The sequence below is a fragment of the Mobula hypostoma genome, chromosome 2, assembly GCF_963921235.1.
Source record: "Mobula hypostoma chromosome 2, sMobHyp1.1, whole genome shotgun sequence".
NCBI classification, from domain to species: Eukaryota; Metazoa; Chordata; class Chondrichthyes; order Myliobatiformes; family Myliobatidae; genus Mobula; species Mobula hypostoma.
Window position 1 is genome coordinate 185,082,309 of NC_086098.1, and position 20,057 is coordinate 185,102,365.

General features: G+C 39.9%; 1 protein-coding gene across 12 annotated transcripts in view; it reads left to right on the forward strand.

Moving 5' to 3' along the window:
* slco4a1 (solute carrier organic anion transporter family, member 4A1) overlaps positions 1-20,057 on the forward strand; it is a 294,821-nt gene that overhangs the window by 188,444 nt on the left and 86,320 nt on the right. For 11 of the 12 annotated variants that reach the window (XM_063041236.1, XM_063041245.1, XM_063041242.1 and 8 more), the window contains one exon: positions 12,574-13,438. In XM_063041236.1, coding sequence (XP_062897306.1) covers positions 12,700-13,438 — 739 coding nt within the window. In that variant the 5' untranslated portion in view covers positions 12,574-12,699. Of the gene's footprint in view, positions 1-8,259; positions 8,457-12,573; positions 13,439-20,057 lie in introns of those variants that run through there. The other variant, XM_063041247.1, reaches the window with a different exon arrangement.

The window sequence follows — 20,057 nt, forward strand, 5'->3', positions numbered from 1 at the left end:
GGGCACGACTTCAGAATTGAAGGATGTCCATTTAGTACAGAGATGCAGAGAAATTACTCTAGTCAGAAGGTGGTAAATCTGTTAAATTTGTTGCCACAAGCGGTTGTGGGGGTCAAGTCATTGGGTGTATTTAAGTCAGAGATAGATAGGTTCTTGATTAGCCAGGGCATCAAAGGGTATGGGGTGAAGGCAGGGGAGTGGCAATAATTGGAAGAATTGGATCAGCCATGATTGAATGGCAGAGCAGACTCGATGGGCTGAATGGCCTACCTCTGCTCCTATATCTCATGGTCTTATGTTGCTGTGTGCACCCACAGACAGTTTTATTAACAATGTAGGCATCAATGATATCTTTGATTTTGGAGAGGAAGAAATAAAACAAGCCTTGTGCTGAATAGATGGAATTGACACAACCCCACTAAGTAAAATATCTTGTTTTGAAAGCCTTTACACTTCCAAGATTACCATTTTACTAATGGCTTTGATGCAAATGTGCCACTGACAGCTGATAATTAGAAATCAATTTAAAGGAAACACCCTTGAACCTCAGAACTTGGAATGATTCCTTATACCAAACCAGGTCCATGCCTGCCTTTTGAACGGTTGTAAATGTCTCCCTGGTTCAGTGTGCATGTGAAATAATCTCTCTGCCTGAGGAACAGAAAAAACACATCTTGGCTATGAATGGGAGAATATAACCCTCATTTTCCTTTTCCTTGTTTTTACTCATCTCATATCCCCAGAGTTACTCTCCAGGAAGTTCCTTTTCCTCATTCTATTCCAAGTGACTAATGTGTAATTCATTGCCACAGAAGTCTTTGGAGGCCAAGTAATTGGATATATTTACAGCAGAAGCTTCTTGATTTGTCAGTGTCAAAGGTTAAAGGAGAAGGTGGGAGAATAGGCTTGAAAGGGAATATAAAATAGCCATGATAGAATAGTGGAGCAGACTTGATGGGCCAAATGGCCTAATTCTGCTCCTATGTCTTATGGACTGATGGCAATTTTAGGGATAGAGCAAGGGAATAATATAGGATAAATGTATAGAGTTTTCTCTGACATCATCTGAAAATGCTTTATTTTCCTGATCTGTCAAGTGGATTAAAATTGTACAGAACACAGGCCATTCAACTCACTATGTTGTGTTGTCCTTTTAATCTATTCTAAGGCCAGTCTAATCCTTCCCTCCTACATTTTCTTCTATTGTTTCTGTGCCTATCTGAGTTTCTTAAATGTCCCTAATACATCTGCCTCTCCCACCATCCTTGTCAGGATATTCCGCCCACTCACCACTCTGTGTAAAATACATAAATAAATAAATAAACTTACCTTTGACACCCCCACCCCATGCTTTCCTCAAATCACCTTAAGATTATGCTCCCCGGTGTGAGCCATTTCCACCCTGGGAAAATGTCAGTGGCTATCCACTCCATCTGTACATCTTGTGCACCTCTTTCAAGTCACCTCTTAATTGTATTGAGAACTAAAATGATCAAAAGCATTACCTGCCCAAACTTGCAAGATATGTTTCTGCTGATTATAATTTCTCTCCTTCTGTAAATCTCTGACACCACACACCAAGCCATTGCAACATTTCCTGTAATATGAAGCTCCAGATTAGATTAGATTATGAGAATACGCAGTCTTCATTTATTGTCATTTAGAAATGCATGCATTAAGAAATGACGCAATGTTCCTCCAGAGTGATATCACAGAAAAACAGGAAAACCAAAGACGAACACTGACAGAACCACATAATTGTAACATACAGTTACAGCAGTGCGAAGCAATACCATAACTTGATAAAGATCAGACCATGGGCATGGTAAAAAAAAAAGTCTTAAAGTCCTGATCAACTCCCGAGTCCCCGATAGCAGGCGGCAAAAGGGAGAAACTCCCTGCCATAAACCTCCAGGCACCATCAACTGCCGATGCATTGGAAGCAGCCGACCACAGCCGACATTGAGTCCATCCGTCCGAAAACTTCAAGCCTCTGATCAGCCCCTCCGATACAGCCTCCTGAGTGCCATCCTCTGCTGAGCGCCTTCGACCTCGCCCCAGCAGCTGAAACAAGCAAAGCCAAGGATTCAGGGCCTTCTCCAGAGATTCTGGACCACACAGTAGCAGCGGCAACGAAGCGGGCATTTCAGAAGTTTCTCCAGATGTTCCTCCGTACTCTCACGTCTGTCTCCATCAAATCAGAATTGTGCACGGTACCCTACTTGACACATAACAAATATCATTCACTGGAGTGGCCATGCGCGCTGTGTTGCACCACCATCTTTTCCTCCTCCCTCCAACATTAGTATGTTGAGCTAGGAAATACATATCAAGTACTTTGCAGAGATCGCGGGCAAATAACGATCAAAGATTTATGATTGTGTGGGAGCTTTGTGCATGATAGAATCTGAAGTAAGAGTTATTTACCCCTTATCTCACACCTGCAGTATATTTTCCATAAGACATAGGAGCAGAATTAGGCCATGGCCATTGAATCTGCATCGCCAATTAAATCATGTCGGATCCTTTTATTTTCTCCCTCCTCAGCCCCAATCCCTGGCCTTCTCCCCTTAACCTTTATACTGTGTCCAATCAAGAACCTGTCAACCTTAAATACACCCAATGATCCAGCCTCCACAACTGCCTGTGGTAATAAATTCCACAAATTCATCCCCTCTGGCTAAAGCTATTTCTCCGCATTTCTGTTTTAAATAGATACTTCTGTATCCTGAGGCCGTGCCCTCTTGTCCTAGACTCCCCCACCTTGGGAAACTTCCTTTCCACATTTACTCTGTCTCGTCCTTTCAATATTCAAAAGGTTTCAGTGATATCCTCTCCCCCCAGCCTTCTAAATTCCAGCAAGTATATACCCAGAGCTATCAAATTTCTGCAATCATGTTACCACATTCCAATTTCAGAGGTGCTGTGCTTTTCTAACAAGGCATCCTGCCATTCAACTAGGTTTGTACACCAGTCCAGTGGTTGTGCCCCTCCTCCCATGAAATAAGATGAGGAACTTTATGAAGAGTAGACTTGACCATTCTAAAGTAATGAGCGAAATCTTCACTTAATTTTTCTCAGGAACCTTCCAACAACAAATCAAATCAAGTTTATTATCATTTATCTGTATATATTGCCCGATGAGAGATGAAGTAAAACATCCCATTGCCGAATCTTAAACTGAAACATCAACTATCTCTTAGCCTCCACGAATGCTGCTTGACGCACTAAGTTCCTCTAATGGTTTGTTTTAACTTTCCAGATTCCAGCATTTTCAGTAAATAAAACCTCTAAATTTGCAATTTTTGGAAGTTTTACACTATGTGAAATATAGTTTGTGACCAACATGGATTAAGTACAGCACAGAAACATGCTCTTCAGCCCATCTAGTCCATGCTGACCCACTTAAACTACCTACTCCCATCAATTTGCACTGGGACCATAGCCTTCTATACCCCTACCATCTATCTGTCCAAACTTCTCTTCAACATTGAAATCGAGCTTGCTTGCACCACTTGTGCTGGTAACTCATTCCACACTCTCACCACCCTCTAAGTGAAAAAAAAATACCCTTCATGTTCCCCTTAAACTTTTCACCTTTCACCCTTAACCCTAGTTCTATTTCCAAGCAACCTCCGTGGAATAAGCCTGCTTTCATTTACCCTTGTGTTACCCTAAATATAAACTTCATTTTTAATCATTTTAATTCATAGGATTTTGAAATAGTTTGGGCAAATTAGATTCCACATATCAAATTTGTTTATTGGGGCCAAGAAGTTTTAGGCATTCATGAAGGTTTGGGCTCACTGAAAACAAATCTAATTGCATGTTATGCATCAAGTAGTATTCTCAACTTTTTTTTTGCGGAGTAAAACCTGTGTATAAAAATACAATAGATTGCCCCTTTAAACTCTATGAAGGAACAGCTTGTCACTGACTGCAGGTACAGAATCAGAAACAAGTTTATTATCACTGACATATGTCATGAAATGTGTTGTTTTATGGCAACAGCACTGTGCAGTATAATAAAATTACTGTAAGTACAATGAGAAAAATAAATAAACTAAGTAAGCAGAACAGAACAAAATAGTAAGATAGCATTCATGGGTTCATGGATTTTTCAGAAATCTGTTATTGGCGGGAAAGAACCTTTTCCTAAAACAATGAGTATGTCTTCAGGCTCTTGTACCTCCTCTGTAGTAGCAATGGGAAAAAGGCATGTCCTGGGTGGTAGCGGTCCAAATGATGGATCACACACAAAATCCAGGAAGAACTCAGCAGGTCAAGCAGCACCTATAGAAATGAATATACAGTCAATGTTTCAGGCCGAGACACTTCTTCGGGGCTGAAATAGAAGGGGAAAGATGGCTAGCAAGAATGTGATGGGTGAATCCATCTGTGTGGGAAAGGTAAAAGGCTGGAGAGAAGGAGTCTAATAGGAGAGGAGAGTGGGCCATAGGAGAAAGGGAAGGAGGAGGTGGGGGTCCCAGGGGGAAGTGATAGACAAGTGAGAAAAGGTATAAGACCAAACTAGGGAATAGAAGGGGTTGGGGAGGGAAAGTAAATTACCAGAAGGAGAAATTGATATTCATGCCATCAGATTGGAGGCTACCCAAGAGGAGGCCTTGGAGTGACATATCAGAACAGGAATGGGATTCAGAATTAAAATGTTTAGAAGTTCTGCTTTTAGCAGATGGAGCTTAAACGCTCAATGAAGTGGACCCCCAATTTATGACGAGTATCGCCAATGTAGAGGAGGCTGCATTCATCTGCATTGATGCTACCTGACCTGCTGAGTTCCTCCAGTATTTTGTGTGTGCTGGCTTGGATTTCTAGCATTGGAAGATGTTCCGATGGATGGATGCTGCCTTTCTGAAGCATCGCCTTTTGGAGAGTTCCTCTATGTTGGGGAGGCTAATGCCCATGATGGAGCTGGCTGAGTTTACAACCTTCTGCAGCTTAACTGTGCATATCTTCCTGAAGTGCAGGCAATTCCGCATGGAACTGCTGGTATTTCTTCACACACTTTTCAAAAATACAGCTCCTACACTAGTAAACAAATGCCTAAATCTTGCTGGAGAGACAGAGAAGAAAAGGCTTCTTCTCTGATCTCTAATGTGGGGTCCACAGGGAGCTGCAACCCTTGTATTTTTGCAACTCATTGAACCTGCTGCAGGTTAGATCTGGACTGCAACCAGTGAACCTATTCATTTGAATGAAAAGAGTAGCTGCAAGGGACAGCATTAAATTTCAGGTAGTTTACATTATATTTCAAATTGAATGAAATTTAGAAAGAATTACAAATTAATTAAAATAATACTTCTCTCCTATCGATAGTCCTTTCCATTCAAATGCAATATAAAACCAGAATGAGCATTTTCTGTAGTTCTTAAGTATTTTAATCTTTTAATAGACTGATTTTTGTTTTTGTTTTGATAGAGTTCATTTTTCTGATGTTCTAATACCATTAATTTGACAGCTGGAAAGCCTGATGGTTAAAAGCAGTATTTAGATGTGTCATTGAAATCGGTAAAGGAATGAATTTGGATAACCCCTTTCAGCTGACATGTGGCCTCATTCTGTTCCACGAGTTTCTATGATTCAGATTTACCTCATTGACCAAAAATCCATCACTGTTGTTTTCTGATCTTGGAATGGATTAGCAGTACTCTTTGGAAAATATTTTTTTCCTCACAGGGAAATTTCAAAATCTTGTGTTTTAATAGGGACAATTTAATGTAGAAGAATTTTGCTTTCACTGGCAAAGCAGATCATTAAGCATTAGAGAACATCAGTGGCTCTGTTTCTGCAGCAGTGGCAATGCGTGGGTTGGCTTTGAAAAGAAAATGAGCTCCTTTGTTTCAGTGATTTAATGAGTGAAATGTTCCTGGTGTTTATGCTACAATTCCCACTCTTGTAGAATAGTTACGGCACAGCAGGCTATCCTACTCATACTGTGTGTGCTGCTCTCTACTGAGGCAATTTACTAATTCCGTAAACACAAGAAAGTGTGCAGATGCTGGAAATCCAAAGCAACAGGCACAAAATGCTGGAGGAACTCAGCAGGCCAGGAGGCATCTATGGAAATGAATAAACAGCTAAAACTCTCCTTCGGGACTGCGAGGGAAAAGGGAAGATTCCATCTCCCATTCCTTCTCTGGGGCCTTGCAAATTTGTTCTAATCATATTTACTCAGTAGCCACTTTATCAGGTACACCTGTACACCTCAGTAATACAAACATCTAATGAGCCAATCAGATGGCTGTAAAGCACGGTGTACAGTTCACCAGTTCGATGGAGAAATGGCGGACCACACAACGGTGCCATGCAGTTACGAGGAAATACCCGGATACGAATGTTTTGCAGTAATATTGCCAGGTCTTCTAATTCTACTCATTTTGCTTGTAAAATAGGTTTCATAATGACGTGGTGAAATCTCACTTTTTGATTACACGCCATTCACGCCTCTAATACCTGTCAATTTGTAGAGCTTGATCTCCCTCTCAATTCTATAATTTCCTGTTTTTTTTCTTCTCCTTATTTTACATAGTGGGGTTACATTAGCTGCCCTCAGATCATTTTGTCTGATCTGGAATTTAAAGAATGATGGAAAGTGCAGGTCGGTGGGACTAGGTGAGAGTAAAAGTTTGGCATGGACTAGGAGGGCCGAGATGGCCTGATTCTGTGCTGTAATGGTTATACGGTTATAATAAAAGTATGCAGATACAGAAGTTCAGTTGTTGTTCAGACAAAACATCAGAATGGGGAAGAAATGTGATCTAAGTGATTATGACTGTGGAATGATTGTTGGTGCCAGATGGGGTGGTTTGAGTATCTGCTGGAGTCTTCATCCACAACAGTCTCTAGAACTTACAGAGAATAGTACGAAAAACAAAAGAGAAATCAGTGAGCTGCAGTTCTGTGGGTAATGAGTACTACATCTGTGAGTAATGTGCAGAAGAGCATCTCTCATTTCATTTTAAATCTTTTTATTAATTATTATTGAAAGTCAACAACAAAAAAATACGTTAAAGTAATCAAGTCAATATATCAATATGTACAATAAGAGTTAAACCATCAACCAAGCTAAACAATATATCAATAATAATAAGAAAAAACAAAATGTTAAAGCTATTTTTTGGTAAAAAAAAAGGAAAAAAGAACCCCTACTAACAAAAAAAAGGGAAAAAAACCATTTGGAGCACAACCCCGGAGCTATACGCCATACAATCTTCCATAAAAGGAAGACATCAATCCACCAACCAAATCCATTTACCCAAGAATCAGAAAGGGACCATTTTAGTTAGCTCAAATCAAATGATAGAAGAGCATCTCTGAATGCACAAAACATCGAACCTTGGAGTAGATGGGCTACAACAGCAGAGGACTATGAATGTACATTCGGTGACCCCTTTAGTAGGGGCAAAATCTTTTTAAGTAATGAAATGTGGTGTCAATAGTTTCAGTTAATTATCTATAGAACATACAATGTTACAGTAGAGTACAGGCTCTTTGGCCCACAATGTTGTGCCGAAATTTTAACCTACTCAAAGATCAATCTAACCCTTCTCCCTGACACAGCCTTCCATTTTTCTACCATCTATGTGCCTATCTAAGAGTTTCTTAAATGCCCAGGGCATCCCACACACTCACCGCTATCAGATGAATACAAATTATTTATTTAAACATTTAAATATTTTTAATATTTTAAATATATTAAAATATAAAATAAATTATTCATTATATTTTATCATCTGTCACATGATTAAAATAAATAACTGTATTTTTATTTTCAGACATGATATTAACTCTTATAATAGAAACTAACTCCACGGTAGCTGCTTGAGCAGCTGTGTGTTCTGAGCATTTTCTGTTTAATTATGTATGAATTGTTGGTATGCAGAACTGTTTGCTGCCCATCAACAATGGATAGAATATCCTCAGCCAGAACAGGCAATTAAAACGTTTGCAACAAGCAGTGTGATGGAGAAATTCAACAGGTCAGGCAATGTCTGTGGGAGGAAAGGAGCTGTTGTTATTTTGGGACAATATCCCACATGAAATTAAATATTTGTGTTTTAGTCATGTTCTGTTGCTATTTTAGTGACGGGAAAGACGAGTTAAGGCACAGTTCTTATTTCCTAGTTGTCAAGGTAAGAGAACTATCTAGTGACACATAAACCTGTTTGGACTTTTGGCACATTGCTGACATTAGTGTCAAACACGCCCAAAGAGTTCTTTAGTAAGCACACAGAACAGAGCAAAACTCCTCACATTGCACCTGAACTGGGCAGGTGAGAACACTATCGGAAGTGTATGGAACTTTTTCTCACAGTGTTTAGAAAATAGTTTTCAAGTTTAAGGATTTTGGAATGTTGAAGTTATAGATTTATCTTCATCCTTTTGTAACCTGCACGGTGAATTTATGCTTGGATTTATGGTGCTTGTATTTTAAGGTAATTGAACAATCATTAACTTTCTGCGGTTTGCTGCTCAATCAAGTGACGTATATTGTTATAATGCCAGAGCCTACAGCCATTTAAATTATATATTAAAACAAAGTACCTGTATTGCTAAGTATATGTTACATTGAATTGGGCTCTTGTACTTTATTTTTCTTAAAAAAGATTTCAATAGATTGGAAGTTGCTCTCAGGTTTATTGGACTGGTATCTGAAATAATTAATTTGCCTTAAGAAATAAAGTTGATCAGGCAAAGTTTATATTCATGTAGTTCAGAAGAGTAAAAATGGTTTGATTGAAAGATGCAAGTTCCTGTGGGGGTGAAGGTTTATGGCAAAGTTGGGATGGAGAGGATGTTTCAGAGTTCAGAGGAAATTTATTTTCAAAGTACATACACGTCACCATATACAAACCTGAGATTCATTCTCTTGTAGGATACTTAGTAAATCCAAGAAGCATAGTAGAATCAATGGAAGACCACACTTAGCAGGGTGGATAAACAACCAAAAACCAAAAGACAAAAAAAAACTGGACAAGTACAAAAGAAACAAATAATAGTAAATAAATAAGCAATAAATATTGAGAACATGAGATGAAGAGTCCTTGAAAGTGAGTCCGTAGATTGTGAGAACAGTTCAATGAAGGGGTAAGTGAAGTTGAGTGAAATTATCCCCACTCATTCAAGAGTCTGGTAGTTGAGGGATAATAATTGTTCCTGAATCTGGTATTTGTATTGTGTTTCCCACAATTTCTTTATCCAGCCCCTCGTACACAGTAATTCAAGGATAAATTATACAGACATTCTAAACTTAACATATGGAAATCTCTTTGCCAACCTCCATTGACAGGTTCTATGTTTTATATCGTATTTTTTAAAAGAAAACTCTTAATTTGGAGTGGCAAAACCTTCCCATTTACAGCACACAACTAAGTTTCTTTTCCATTCTCGGTGAGATTAACTGAATCCTGTGGTTATGCCTTTTAGCACCATATCCAACCTAAAGGAGGTTATAAAACAAACAGAGTAAATTATCTCTAGAAAAAGAAACTGTTCAAACTTTTGGTCAACAGACTTCCATCAGACAGGAAAAAATTAGAAGGGAAATCTGTTCTAAGTTCTGGAGAATGGAGGAGAAGGGGCCTGTGATAGCGAGGTGTCAAAGAGAGAATAAATGATGTAAGTGATGGTGGTGTCAACTGTACAATTGTGTGCAAAGCATTTCTGCAGGAGGTAAATGGGGGTATTGAGGAGAGAACAATCAAATCTGACATGCAAGGAGAGAACAAAAGACAGTTGAACGCTGGGCATGCTAGACTGGAATAGCTAATTGTCTAAAATTGTTGAATTCAGGCTTAAAAAGCAGAAAGCCAAGAAGGTGAGTTGCTGTTCCACAAGTTCATTTTGAATTTTGTCCAGAACAATATAGGAGGCCGGAGAGAGATTGGAAATCGGGTGGGAAATTGAATGGCGGCTGACTGGATCATTGCTGAGCAGCAGCACTGTTCACTTTAGTTTATTTTCTCTCTCTAACATGCAACACCATTTCAGCTCACAAACCTCAAATGTATAATGTTTACTGTATCTCAGTATATGTGCAATCTTAAACTAATTCTAGTATCACCAACAAGCACTATTTCGCTCTCCGGAGAAGAAAAATCTCGGAGTTGTATACTGCATAGATACATTGATAATAAAAGAACCTTTGATCCGTAGATTTAATGTTAGAGTCCACGCTATGTGTTCCATGCCCTAGCTATTAATACTTGTCTGTTCCCAGTAAATACCCAAAGGTGAATGACTGTTCATAAGCTTAATATCGTACTTGAATCTTGAATGACCTTCTGAACTCAAAGCTACACCATCACCAAGTTTGCATTATTCTGTCTCTGGAGCATTACACAACTCGACCTCAGTTTTAGATTTAATGTTTCATTCGTACCTTTGAGACAACTATACTTGACTACTCCAGTGCCCTACTGACTGATTTCGCATTCTGTTATCTTGAGTTTATCCCAAACTCTAGTTTCTATCTTCAAAGTTCAAAGTAAGTTTATTATCAAAGGACTTGTATGTCACTGCATATTACCCTGAGATTCCATTTTCTTACAAGCATTCACAGTAGAGCAAAGAAATACACTAGAAACAATGGAAAACCACACACAAAGACTGACAAGAAAGCAATGTACGCAGGAAGACAAACTGTGCAAATACAGAAGGAAATAATAAATTATACCAAGAGCATGAGTTGTAGAGTTTTTGAAAGTGAGTCCCTAGGTTGCGTTCAGTGGTCGCTTGAGTTTTGTGGGGTGAAGTTCAGTTTTGAGGGGAGTAAAGTTGTCCACGCTGGTTCAGGAAACTGATGGTTGACTGGTAATAATTGTTCCTGAACCTAGTGGTGCAGAACTTAAGGCTCCTCTACCTCCATCCCAATGGCAGCAGTGAGAAGAGAGCATGGCCTGGACCTTGCACCTAGTTCCTCCCATGCTCGCGGGCCTATGTGGGCAACCACTCCAGGAACAGCTGAGCTTTAAAATTCTTGCAGCTGCCTTTAATTAACATCATGCCCTCATCTCTGCCCATCTCTGCAATCTCCCAGGTAGGATTTTCTAGACCACAGAAACACATACAATTACTGGTCAGTATATTGCAAGAAAGATATGCTAGTACTAGAGAAGGCACGGCTAAGTTACATGACTATTATCAGGAGAAGAGTTTAAATAGGCTATGACAGTTTTATTACTGCAGAGTGAATTTGATTTAACTGATGTGTAAAATCTTAATCAAACTAGTCCAAGCGCATAAGAACAATCAGTTCCCTGGTTAGAACTCAATAGCATAACTATGGTACGGTAGAGTAGCAGTTATTATTACTGTGCCAGTGACCCGGATTCAATTCCCACTGCTGTCTGCAAGGGGTATGTACATTCTCCCCATGACCAAATAGGTTTTCTCCAGGTGCTCTGGCTTTCTTTCACATTCCAGAGACCTAGGGGCTAGTAAGTTCATGGGTGACAAGGTGTGATTGGGCAGCACCAGCTCATTGGGCCAGAAGGGCCTGTTACCAATTTGTAACTCTTTTAAAATAAATAAATAAATACACTGGAAAAGCTGTTACAGTAAGAATTGGAGGGAAGTCATTTTTCCCTACGTTCAGAGTAAATTTTATTATCAAAGTACACCTATGTCACCGTATACAACCCTGAGATTCATTTACTAGTGGGCATACACAGCAAATCTTTCGAATAGTAACTATAACAGAATGGGATGATAGTGGTCTGCAATATACAAAACAAAGGCAGAAACTCTCAGTAAATTTAAATTGTGGTTGAATAAGTATTTAATTTGCAAAACTCCGGGTTGTGAGCTGGAAAACAGGAGAAGGCTGCTTAGGGCTTCTCCAGCTAATGTGTTTGTGATAGGCTGAATAGTGATCTCCTGCACTGTAAATGTCCACAAAGGTTTATAACCTCCTCCAATTTTGTCGATTTGCCCCTCCTCCATTTTAATAACTCTAGCTTTCAGATTCCCAGGTATTGCAACTTCTCCCTAAATCTGTTCGTTTTATTGCTTGAATCTTGCCATTTTGACTAGCTTTTATTTACCTGGACTAAATTACATGAACCGCCTGTGGTTGTTTGGAACCCCTTCTTCTTTGCAATGTATTTTCAAAATGTCAGCAATGCCAGCCCTAGTTCTCCTGTTGGTCAGCCTGGTTGGCATTGTGGACTTCTCAACTTAAGGATGGCATTTCCAAATCAAGCACCTTGATCAGACAAGATCAAGTAACAACTACAGGCTTTTTTTTTCCAACGGGGAATTGCAGGCTAGTTTATATTCACCCCAACAACATTGCTTTAAATTTATTCATCCTGATCTCAAGTTATTAGACCATTTAAATACACTTTGCCGCATAACTTTTCTTACTGTTCTGTTAAGTGCAAAATATAAATTAAAATGATTTACAGTTTTGGGGGCAATATAGAAATTTCATATAAGGGTTTAAAAGTGGATGTTGAAGTAATAACAACTGTGCGTGATGATGTTGCCTCTCTGTGCTTTGACTTACTGTATATAACATGGATGATAGTAATTGCCATATTTCTTCTGCAGAATGAAACAAATAATCCTGAAAACATGGTACGAGACTCTATGATGGACTGCTAAGTCTGAAGAGATAATTCTCTTTACCTTCACTTACTGAAATATTGTGGAAGAGGTTTTGGACTAAGACGAAAAATGTCAAATCATTTAGCAGGAGATGCTTCGTTCAGCTCCCGGCAGGAACTGCTGAACTTAAATGAACCTTGCTTGAGCACCAATATTTTAGAGATTCGGAGTGAACAAGTAACCACTGAGAAAATAAAGTGCAATGGGACAAAAGTATACAGTAATTCTCACCAACACACGTCACACCAGAGCACGTCAGAAAATGGGTGTGGCTGGGGTTTGTTCAAGCCCAAGTGTCTGCAGGTTTTCAACACGCCAATAGGAATACTCGTCTTCCTCTGTTGTGCTTCTTTTCTCCAGGGAATGACTGTAAATGGATTTATCAATACTGTAATTACTTCAATCGAACGGAGGTTTGACCTACAGAGCTACCACAGTGGAATGATTGCCAGCTCTTATGATATAGCAGCATGCATCTGCCTGCTTTTTGTCAGCTATTTTGGGGGAAGTGGTCACAAGCCACGATGGCTCGGCTGGGGGGTACTAATAATGGGGTTGGGGTCACTGGTGTTTTCTTTGCCTCACTTTTTTACTAGTGCTTATGAAGTGGGCTTAACAGAGGATTCTGGTTTGTGCAACAGCAGTCGGTCTACACAGTGTCATGAAGGTACGTCGAGCTATTCCAACTTCAGGTTTCTGTTCATGTTTGGACAGTTTCTCCATGGCATTGGAGCAACCCCGCTCTACACTCTGGGAGTGACCTATCTCGATGAAAATGTCATGTCAAATCATGCTCCGGTTTACATAGGTAAGTTTCTGGAAATGTGGCAATGTATGGTGTTACAGTGCTAGAGATGTGGATGTCATTACAATGAATGTGAGAATCAAACTTGAGGACTATTCTGGTGACTATCTTTGTCCCAGTCAGGGATGAATGGAAACTGATCCCTGCTTGCAGAAGGAAATAAATACACAGAGAATGCCCTTTTCCTGTTCTGCCACAATAATAACGGCAGATGCGCCACTTACCTTCCACCTAATTTCTGCCGAGGTTATGATGGCAGACCTGGAAGAAGCCTAAAGGTGTTGCTGGCAATTCTGCAAATGAAATGATGACTCAGCTATAGATCATATCAATCTACCTGTAAATTTAAACCAGGGATGGCAGGAAAGTATGGATTCAGCAAATTCTTGATTGCTAATATTGCACACGTTTGCAAAGTATTTTAGACCATTAGACTTGACAATTGGAGAACAAGCCATTGCAACTAGCTAAGATCTTGTATACCTTGCTTTGGGATATGCTAATACAGCTGATAGTGTTCCTTAAAACTGCATAATTCTGCTTGCTTCCACATGTAGAAATCATATCAGTAATTCATAAAATCTGCAGGCAGATTTGCATTACCAAACCAATGCCTGTGCAAAAACATTCCTTTTCGCAATTCTTTTCTGGAGGAAGACATAACCAAAGCAGATTGCTGAAATTTATGGCAATGTTTAAAAAAATGCATTTTTTTTTCTGTTTGAAGATAGATTATTGATTACAATGCCATTGAATACTCAGCTATCTTCTTTAGCTAGGTTTTCATTCAGATAAAAGAAATGTGTTTGAGTGCGTTCATATATGGCACCTGACTGCTCTACAGTCTAGTTATTGCCAATGGAAACAAACATTTGATTCTTGGAATGAAAATCTATTTGTGATTAACTTGAAGTATTTGAGTACCACGTGGGTGGTACTCCCTTGTGCACGATAAATACCAATCTACAGTATTCCACAGTTGGTACATACTAAATTTGATTCCAAATAAATCAAGTTATTCCCTGAATTGAGAAGCTCAATCACATTGAATCAAAAGTAATTTATTTTTCTGGGTTTAAATAAGTAAATAAAGAACAAAATAATTTCAAGGTCACAATGCTCTAAAACTCTGGTTATTTTCCATTGGATCATTTACAAAAATTTCAATGCTGAATGCTTTCATCACATTTTCTATTCTTGCCCAGTAGTTATTATCTGCTTTGTTCTCTTCCATTATTTGTGGCATAATGTGAATTTATTAGGACCTTGCTACTGAAAATATAACCTTAACATTCAAGTTGCACTCCTACTTGACTTCAACCTCAATATTTAGCCAGTAGCAGTTATAAACACAGAATTTTTTTTATCGTCCATAACCTTTTCCATTGCTCACCTGTGCAACTATTATTTGAATTATGAAACTGAATATTACTATCCAGGTCTATTTATTGAAATACAGTGCAGAATAAGCTCTTCCAGCTCTTCAATCCTCTCTGCCCTGATTTAATTTTGGCTGAATCATGGGACAACTTACAATGACCATTTACCATACCAACCGGTATGTCTTTGGAACATGGGAGGAAATCAGAGCACCCTGAGGAAATCCATGTGGTCACGTGGAGAACATACAAACTCTTGACCTACAGTGGCGGGAAATGAACCCAGATCGCCTGAACTGTAAAAGTGTTGCGCTAACCACTTAGCTACCGAACCACCCTAAACTCTATGGTTCACTTGCTTTTCATCCATTTTTCCTATTTGCACAAACTAAATCTTTGACCCCTCCCCCACAAGCACAAGGTGCCCGATTCCTCAATTTAAGACAATCATGTATTTTGTTTTTTTCCCGTTTTTAGATCTGTAATTCAAAATAGCTTTAGATGTAATAATTTATATCCTCCAGCTGAGGTTCTCATATGACAGAAAGTGCATTACAGTTATTCCCCCTTTAACACAAAAGTTTAATTTTACTACACAACCACAAAAGTTCATGCTTTTGTTGCTGGTGTTCTTTTGTTGTTATCTACAGTCAAAAGTCAGCTCAGAAAAATTAATACAGTCATATAACTTAATCTTTCAATCTGACACAAAGCATCATGTATAGCTGATATGTATTAGAGCCAGTGTTTTGACTGTAGAGATGTTTGTGTGTGTATATCTGGAAATAAACTTAGGCCAGGAAATTACTCATGGAACAACCCTGAAAACCCTTTCTATCATAGCCAATTCTTGCTCCAATTTCCTACAAATCTCGTGTACTGCTGTTTTGTATGAATTAACAGTGGAAATCCCCATAAAACAATTGGGACATCTGCATCAGGTGTACCGAGTAGCTGCTTCTCAGAGGACGTTTCAAGGAAGTGCAGCTCGATGACCTTCAGCTCATACAGGAAACTGAGGAGGTGATGGATAGGAACTGCAGGGTGGTGTTCATTCCTAAGTTGCAAGAGGCAGGTACCTGATTGACTGCCAGGAGTGGGAAATGAGATGGGCAGCCAGTGCAGAGTGCCCCTATGGCTGTTCCCCTCAATAATATGTATACTGCTTTGAATCCTGTTTGGGGGAATGACCCACAAGGAGAAAGCTGCAGCGACTGGGTCTGCGAACTGAGTCTGGCTCTGTGGTTCAGAATGAAAGGGTGGAGAAATGGAGTGCAGTATTGATTGGGGATTCCATCGGGAGAGAAGACACAAGACCCTATCGATGGAATAGAGGCACCCAGATGGTATGTTTCCTCCTAGGTCTCTGATCAGGTTCGCAGCATTCTAAAGGGGGAGGGTGAACAGCCAGAAGTCATGGTACATATTGGCACCAATGACATGCCGTAGGTAGGAAAAGGGAAGAGGCCCTGAAGAGCAAATTTTGGGAGCTAGGTAGAATGCTGAAAAGCAGGGCGTCCAGGGTAGTAATCTGGAAAACTGCCTGTGAGGGTAAGAACAGGATGACTTGGCAGATGAATGCACGGCTGAGGGCAAGGTTTCAGATTTCTGGATCGTTTGAATCTCTTCTGGGGAAGGTACGACTGTACCAAAGGGACGAGTTACATCCGATCCTGAAAGGAACCAATATCCTTGTGGGCAGGTTTGCAAGAGCTGTTGGGGAGGGTTTAAACTGATTGGGCAGGGGATTGGGAACTGGGTGATAGGGCTGAGGATGGGGCAGTTGGATACAAGCAGAGTAGTGAGATTTATCAGAAAGGTAGGTAGGTGATAGGGTAAAATTGTACCAAGTGGAATGAGTTTCAGTGTAACGGGGAACAAAATTGAAAAGGGTGACAAATACAGGGCTGGAGGTGTTATATTTGAATGCATGCATTTTTCAGAATTAGTTAGATGATCTAGTAGTGCAGTTAGAGATTGGCAGGTATGATATTGTGGGCATCATTGAATTGTGGCTGAAAGTTGTAAGCTTAACATCCAAGGATGTATGTTGTATTGAAAGGACAGGCAGGAAGGCAGAATGGATAGCATTGCTCTGCTGTAAATCATTAGAAAAAGGTGACAGGGGGTAGGAAGATGTAGAATTGTTGTGGATAGAGTTAAGGAACTGCAAGGGTAATAAGATCCTGATGGGAGATGTATACAGGTCTCCAAACAGGAGCCGGGATGTGCTCTACAAATTCCAATGGGAGATGGGTAATGTATGTCCAAAGGAAAATGCTATGATAGTCATGGGGGATTTAATGGGGATTGGTGCTGGTTTTGGATCCCGAGAGAGAACTTAAGAAAATCCTATGAGATGGCTTTTTAGAGCAGCTTGTGATTGAGCTCACTAGGGGATTAACTATTTTGGATTGGGTGCTGTGTAATGAACAGGATATGATTAGAAAGCTTAAGGTAAAAGAACCATTAGGAATCAGTGATCATAATATAATAAAATTCACACAGCAATTTGAGAGGGAGAAGCTAAATTCAGATTTTTCAGTTTTGCAGAGCCATGAGAAAGGAGTTGGCCAAAATTGATTGGAAGGGGACATGAGCAGGGATGATGGCAGAGCAGCAATGGCTGAATTTTCTAGGAGCAATTCGAAAGGCACAGGTTAGATAGATCCCAATGAAGAAATAGTATTCTAAGGACAGGATGGAGTCAAAACAAACATAAAAGCAAAAGAGCGAGCATATAATAGAGCAAAAATTATTGGGAAGTTAAAGGATTAGGAAGCTTTTAAAAAATCGACAGAAGACAACAGAAGAAAGCCATAAAGCATGAAAAGATGAAATATGAAGGTAAGCAAGCCAATAATATCAAAGAGGATACCAAATATTTTTTCAGATATATAAAGAATAAAAGAGAGGCAAGAGTAGATATCAGACTGCTGGAAAACGACTCTGGAGAGGTAGTAATGGGTGACAAGGAAATGGCAGACAAATTGAGTGAGTATTTTGCATCAGTTTTCATTATGGAAGATGCTAGCAGTATACCAGATGTTCAAGAGTGTCAGGGAGCAGAAGTCAGTGCAATTGCTATTACTAGAGAGGAGGTGCTTAGGAAGCTGAAAGATCTGAAGGTAAGTAAGTTACCTGGACCAGATGGACTACACCATTGGGTTCTGAAAGAGGTAGCTGAAGAGATTATGGACATATTAGTAATGATCTTTTAAGAATCACTGGATTCTGGCATGGTTCAGGAGGAAAATTGCATATGTCATTCTACTCCTCAAGAAGGGAGGGAGGCAGAAAAAAGGAAATTTTAGGCCAGTGGCCTGACCTCAATGGTTGGAAAGATGTTGGAGTCAGTTATGAAGGATGAGGTTTTGGGGTTCTTAGAGCTATACGATAAAATAGGTCAAAGTCAACGTGGTTTCCTCAAGGGAAAAGCTTGCCTGAGAAATCTGTTGGAATTCATTGAAGAGACAACAGACAGGATGCACAAAGGAGAATCAGTGGATGTTGTATACTTGGATTTTCAGAAGGCCTTTGACAAAGTGCCACACGAGGCTGCTGAACAAGCTATGAGCCCTTGGTATTACAGGAAAGATACAAGCATGGATAGAACATTGGCTGATTGGCAGGAGGCAAAAAGTAGGAATAAAGGAAGCCTTCTGATTGGCTGCTGGTGAATATTGGTGTTCCACAAGGTTCAGTGTTGGGACCATTCTTATTTATGCTGCAGACCAATGAGCTAGATGATGGAATTGATGGCTTTGTGCCCAAGTTGCAGATGATACAAAAATAGGTGGAGGGGCAAGTAATGTTGCGGAAGCAAGGAGGCTGCAGAAGGACTTGGGTAGAGTAGGAGAATGGGCAAGGAAGTGGCAGATGGAATACAGTGTCAGGAAGTGTATGGCCATGAACTTTGGTAGAAGGAATAAACGTATAGACAATTTTCTAAGTGGAGAGAAAATTGAGAAATCTGAGGTGAGAAGGGATTTGGGAGTCCTCGAGCATGATTCCCTAAAGGTTAATATGCAGGTTGAGTTGGTGATGAGGAAGGCAAAAATCAATGTAAGGATTCATCTCAAGAGGACCAGAATATAACTGGGAAATGAACCTGGTCAGGTGTCAGATCTCTCAGTGGGAGAGCATTTTGGAGATAGTGGTCACAATTCTATCTCCTTTACCATAGCACTGGAGAGGGACAGGAACAGACAAGTTAGGAAAGTGTTTAATTGGAGTAAGGGGAAATATGAGCCTATCAGGCAGGCACCTGGAAGCAGAAATTGGGAACAGATGTTCTCAGGGAAATGTATGGCAGAAATGTTGCAAATATTCGGGGATATTTGCATGGAGTTCTGCATAGGTACGTTCCAATAAGACAGGGAAAGGATGGTAGGGTAAAGGAACCGTGGTGTACGAAAGCTGTTGAAAATCTAGACAGGAAGAAAAGAAAAGATTAGGAAAAGTTCAACTAGGTCATGTTAGAGATCTAGAAGATTATAAGGCTGGCAGGAAGGAGCTTAAGAATGAAATTAGGAGAGCCAGAAGGGGCCATGAGAAGGCCTTGGTGGGCAGGATTAAGGAAAACCCTAAGGCATTCTACAAGTATGCGAAGAACACGAGGATAAGACGTGAGAGAACAGGACCAATCAAGTGTGATAGTGGAAAACTGCATGGAACTGGAGAAGGTAACAGAGGTACTTAATGAATACTTTGCTTCAGCATTCACTACAGAAAAGGATCTTAGCGATTGTAAGGATGACTTACAGCAGAATGAAAAGCTTGAGCATATAGATATTGAGAAAGAGGATGTGCTGGAGCTTTTGGAAAGCATCAAGTTGGATAAGTCGCCAGGACTGGATGAGATGTACCCCAGGCTACTGTGGGAGGTAAGGGAGGAGATTGCTGAACGTCTGGTGATGGTCTTTGCAACATCAATGGGGACAGGAGAGGTTTCGGAAGATTGAAGGGTAGCAGATGTTGCTTTCCTTATTCAAGAAAGGGAGTAGAGATAGCCAACGAAATTATAGACCAGTGAGTCTTACTTCAGTGGTTGGTAGGTTGATGAAAATGATCCTGAGAGGCGGGATTTATGAACATTTGGAGAGGCATAACATGATTAAGAGTAGTCAGCATGGCTTTGTCAAAGGCAGGTCATGCCTTACAAGCCTGAATGAATTTTTTAAGAATGTGATTAAACACATTGATGATGGTAGAGCAGTAGGTGTAGCGTATATGGATTTGAT